At 39.4% G+C, this 5,893-nt stretch overlaps 1 protein-coding gene across 1 annotated transcript in view; it reads right to left on the bottom strand.

Annotated features, from left to right (window-relative positions):
* The window catches only part of APAF1 (apoptotic peptidase activating factor 1), an 89,383-nt gene that overhangs the window by 33,292 nt on the left and 50,198 nt on the right, over positions 1-5,893 (bottom strand). The window contains exons 17-18 of the mRNA XM_004700750.2: positions 3,400-3,525; positions 721-840 (exon numbers count right to left, since the gene is read on the bottom strand). Of these exons, the coding sequence (XP_004700807.1) occupies positions 721-840; positions 3,400-3,525 (246 nt within the window). The remainder of the gene's footprint in view (positions 1-720; positions 841-3,399; positions 3,526-5,893) is intronic.

Raw genomic sequence — 5,893 nt, forward strand, 5'->3', positions numbered from 1 at the left:
GAATGATGAAGTCAATGAATGTACAAATGTGCTTTACACAACTGATGTATGTATGGATTATGATAAGAGTTGTATGAGCCCCTAATAAAATGATTTTTTTAAAAAAAGAAAGGCCTTCCCTTATTTGTTACACTCTTTAGAGTGCAAGGTAGGACATTTAGAGTAAAGCGGCTTAATACATAAAGGAATAAACTTTTTCAGTTTCACCAATCTTTTCCTTCTTAATGAACTTAATAAAGATTCAATAAATACTTATTGAGCAAATGTGTGAGTACATAAATGAAAGCAAAGGTGTTATGTAGTACGTGATGTCCAGGTTCAATGGGTCAGACACCTTCTTCACTCAAGGTGATTTTTCGTCCTCAATGACATTATCCTAAGGCCACCCATGATTTGCTCCTCCTCTTTGTACACTCCATCTGACCTGTCTAAACCACTACTGTGGACAAGGACAACTCAGCCCTCATGATATTCCTAGACTCTAGGAAAGTCAAGAAATGTGATCAAAGATACCGAACAGAGAAAAATACGCTGACGTATCATCTAATTTAATTCTGGCCTGAAACACAGCTCAAGATCTAAATATTTATTACTAATGCCCCCTAGGTAAATCTGTAAGATATTAATTATGTATGCTCCCAAGTCCAAGACCAAAGAAGAAAACCATGAATTGTGAGTTCACTGAAATCATGCTTCCAACTTATTTCTAAAAGCACTCACCTGTAGACGTTTTATATTGTCAACTGCAAGAACCATCACTTCACTCTCCTGAAACACAACATCTACTTCTTGCTTTAACACAACAGCAGAGTTCTTACATACTTTGTTTGTCTCCCAGAGCTGTTTAAGAGATAAGGAAATTAAAATAAGGTAATTATATGCTATCAAATAATTCTGTCAAGATAAATCTTGTCTTAAAGCAATATACAAAGCAAGCTTCACAATCAAAATGCTGGAAATTTTTCAATTATTAAATCGGAATTCAATTCAATAAATATTAAAACATTCTTGAGTAAGAAGTATTAAGAGTGATGGCTTCTGGAGTCAAACAAACATCTCAATAGCTATAATCCTAGTGCTAGCTAATGCTGGGACTTTGAGGACATTACTTACACGGATGCTACTGAAAGGTAGGGGCCTGCTACCGATTCTCAAACAATAACGAGCCTCTGCCGAAATGTAAATCAACTACACTCTACATGTCCGCGTGTTTGGTGATGTGACTTTCTTGATGAAGGAAACAGTCCTGTTTGACACAGCTCACTGAGAACAGCACAGTCCGCAGCACTGAGCTAATCTTCCTGAGCCTACTTCCTCAGCTCTGAAAAGGATTGTAATAATTAGTATGTTAACACACAAGTAACAATTTACACCAGTTTGCCATACAATGAGTACCAAACCTATTTTAGCCAAAATGTGTATAAGACACTCCATTTGATGCCACAGGGACCAGCCAGGGTTCCTGCCTTCAATTAGTTGACAATCTAAGACTTCAATGTGAGCAAGTCAGATGAGCTGTGGAGCAGTGGAGCCAAGGAGTAAATCAACAGGCTATTAAATTCAAGGCAGAATTTTATGAGCAATTTAACAAAATAAGAGTTATAAGTCATTAAAAGAGAGACACTGAGACATTACCCCAAATGGCTATTAGGAAAGGCTTCACAGAAGGACTGCTGGGCTTTGCAGGATTGTTAGAATTTCAAGAGAGAGAGAGATAAGGAAGTATTCAGAACACAAGAAGCCACATAAGCAAAGAACAGAAAGGAACTATTGGGTGTTTGGGAGAATGTGAGCCGTCTAGTATAGACTGCCTGTAGGTAGGAACCTGGAAAGGAGTCTGGGATGGACAGAGGCCTTATGTGGTGAAGTGGAATTTCATAAGATGGCTCTTCTATCCATGTTTCCCTGACTCCCGCCAAATGATTCGGGGGGATTATGCAAACAGAGCGTGTGTAACACCAATGGTCACTTTGGGTTACCAGTCTCGTGTAGGAGAGAGCCATCTCAGAGCAGGAGCAGAGAGAATGCCCAGGACTACCAAGATGAACCACCGGAGGAGTAGGTTTGAAATTCCTGTTTCATGTGGCAGAGGTCATGTCATAACCAGACCTGAGGCCAAGGCAAGGAGACCATGAGACAGGGCAGGTGGCCGCATTGAGACTATGAGGCAGAGAAGGAGGCAAGTGATATGGCCCCCTGACGAGGCAGAAGCTGAGGAACCACGTGACTGAGAGCCTGAGGACTACTGAGAAAGACTGGGCTGCTGGCTGAGGAGACGGGCTGCACAACAACCTTATCACTTTCAAAGCACTCTCCATTACACTTAATACATGTGTCAAATCTGATTCCATTCTTGGAAACATGTTTCAAACTCATCTGTCTGAATGGCTGACAGCACCTCCCTCGTTTTTTTCTTCACCTTTACTACATTATCAAACCGCTGTCTTTTCATGTCCCTCTTCATTCACAGGAACAAAAAAGAAGTCGCACGGAGCAAGGTCAGGTAAGTAAGGTGTGGGGGGCAAGAGAGGCATGCTGTTTTTAGCAAAAACTGGTGCACTGAGATGACTGCATGAGCAGGTACATTGTCATGGTGGCAAAACCAGTCCCCCATCTGCCACAAATCAGGCCTTTTTAAAAAAATATTTTTATTGGGGGCGTGTACAACTCTTATCACACAATCCATACATACATCCATGATTCAAGCACATTTGTACATTTGTTGCCCTCATCATTCTCAAAACATTTAAATCATGCCTTTTTTGTCACACACTATTACACAATCTTTTCAAAACCTCTAAATGGCCAAGCTTGATTAAGAGTCTGACCTGGTGGAATGAACTCTAAATGCACTATCCCCCTTACATTAAAAAAAATAATAATAAGCATTGGTTTTGCGGGGTACTCCCTCATATATTTCCTTTTGTAAGCAACGGAGAGCCATTTTCTGTTTCTGAGCAAAAAAGCACAATTTTGTTGCATTTGAAGACAGAATCTTACGAAGGAAAAACTCATGGCAGAGACTAACACAACAACAAAGGCAACAGGGATTCATGAGGCCTGAACCTGGGCAGCAAGGTAAGGATAAAAGATAAGTAAGACAAAGACAGGATCTATTTGAACTGGCAAGTAACTGGATATGAGAATACACAGAAGAAACAGTAAAAAATTACCCAGAAGTGTCAAATATAACATCTTTAAATTAACCAGGCTGCCTTTTAATCATTGATCTTCTCCAGCACCAGGCTTATGGTGAGATTCAAGACAGGTATTGAAAAAATGGAATCATTATATGCCACATCACAGCACTTTTCCAGATGCACATTGATTTCTTCATTTGTAGGAGATTTAACGCACTAGCAGAAAATGGCAAAAAATGGAAACCTCAGCATTTCTCACCCTGATTGTCTGGTCATCAGAAGATGTCAAAAACGAAGATCCATCAGGAGAAAACATCACAGAATGAACCCAACTTAAATGTCCTCTGCAGTCAGCTACTTTTAAACTCGAGTCTATGTTCCACAACTGCAGAATAAACACAGCACATAAGAAATCACATTCATATGCATTTTGAATCTAGCAAGAATAATAAAAGTAACAAGAATGACGTAGCAATACATGCATACCTCGGGAATATTGCAGGTTCAGTTCCACACCACTGCAATTGTACAGAGACTATAGCAATAAAGCAAGTCACATACATTTTTTGTTTTCTAGTGCATATAAGTTATTTTTCCACTATTACTATAGTCTATTAAGTGTACAATAGCACCATAAAAAACGTTTGAAGTACTGTGAAAGTTACCGATATGTGAGAGACAAATTGAGCACACGCTGTTGGAAAAAATGGCCCCAATAGACTTTCTCAGTGTAGAGTTACCACAAACTTTCCATCGGTAACTAAGGCAGTATCTGCAAGTGCAGTAAAACAAGGTATACCTGTTCCATTTCTAGGAATCTAGCCCCCAAAAAGACAGTAGGAAAAATGAAGACTATTTATTGTATAATATTTTAATAATCATAACAAGAAACCCAAATGACCACAACTGTGTGGTAACATGATGAAATAGTATGCAGTCATACAAAGGAGGAAACTCACAGATGTGTCATTGGTTTGGCTTCTCTGCCTAACACAACCTCTGAGCAGCAAAGGGCTTACAGCAGCCACTAGGAGCAAGCAGAAAGGCATGGAAGGAATAGTTCGTTCTCAAACCCTACAGAATTAACACTTGATTTGGATTCCAAGCCCCTTGAAGTATAAGAAAAAAATATCTGTTCTTTAAAAGAAAAAAGAAAAAGTGTGAAAAACTTTATACATTTGGAATAACTATTCTCTTCAATATATTAACAGGGAAAAGAAAGGAACGTGCAGGAGAGTACATTTTATATAAGGAGTCCTGGTGGCACAGGGGGCTGTGCATTGGGCTGCTAACCACAAGGGCAGCAGTCTGAAATAACCAGCCACTGCACAGGAGAAAGAGGACAGCTGTTCCCATGAAGATTACAGAGGTGGACCCCTCGGGGCCATTCTACTGTAGTCCTCTCGGTTCTCTATGAGTCAGCATTAGCCGGATGTTAGAGAAGACCTTTTATAGAAGATGGAAATACAAATAGGTGATTATATCGATGGTTACAGCTATAGATCTATAGATCCCTATCGATATCTAAATATGTATCAGCTTATACATGCAAAAACAAAGACTGGAAGATTAAACGTATGAGATAGGAAGCCAAAAGATTTCTTCAAAGACAGGGGATAGGGTTAAAGTGAGACTACTCTAAATACAAGGGGCTTCAAAAAATTCATGGAGAAATTCCATTATCTTTCAATTCATTTTTCCACTAACTTTTGGAAGCTCCTTCATAAAACTTATTATAACCATAACTCCAGAATCATGTAAATGTTTGGCTCTCATAAAAGATCAACCTAAAAAATAATAGGGTAAACACTGTAGCTTCTATATTCAGACTAGTTTTCACTATCATCTAATCTTTACCTCAAGTGATTGAAAATCCCTACAATAAGTTAAGGCACTAATTGGAGTATGTACATATCTATTATTCATGGTTATTATAAACTGACAAAGTCTGCCACAGCCAAGCTGTATTTGTCCTGCATCCTGTTGCAATTTATTCACATTTATTCTGACCTAATGAAGTACCATATGTGCCCAAGTTCCTCTCGTTACACTTTGAGTTACAGGCCTACTTTTTGAATTCAGAACGAGATGAACAAAACAAGTACTTTTTCACCCGATGATTTTCATTCAATGAGTTCTATGGTTACACAAGAATCACATGACATTTCATCTGCTTGATCTCGAGAGTCCAAACTGGGGCATACAGAGCTAAAAGCCAGATTTGAAAAGGTTGCACAACTTGAAAATCTTTCCCTCTCTTCCTCCTTACTCTTAACCCCCTCCCAAATCTCTTCTTTGTCAGTCAGAGTCTCCAAAACAGTCTCTACATGGTGACGCAAACAGTTAACACACTCAGCTGCTATCAGAAAGGCTGGAGGTTCAAGACCACTCAGAAGTGGTTACAAAGAAGGGCCTAGATACCTCTCTTCTTCTATGGAGTCATCCTGACGCACATGGAGTCCCCTTGAGCTGGGAATGCTCAACACTGAGTGGCCTGGGAGTCTCCATGTGGTAGATAATGAACTGTAGTGACTTAAAGGGCCATGCTTTGGGCTGCTAATAGGAAGGCAGTGAGTTTTGTTTGTTTGTTTGTTTGTTTGTTTTTGAGTGGACTAAATAGATGAGCACTTTAATACTGTCAAAAAGGTTGGTTAACTCAGTGCAGTACAGCACCGATGAAACACACAGCTTTCTTCTAGTTCTTTGGTGCTTCCTTCACCCCACTATCATGACCTCAATTCTACCTTACAAAT

The sequence above is a fragment of the Echinops telfairi genome, unplaced genomic scaffold, assembly GCF_000313985.2.
Source record: "Echinops telfairi isolate 266 unplaced genomic scaffold, ASM31398v2 ScPeMD7_2;HRSCAF=8, whole genome shotgun sequence".
Lineage (NCBI taxonomy): Eukaryota > Metazoa > Chordata > Mammalia > Afrosoricida > Tenrecidae > Echinops > Echinops telfairi.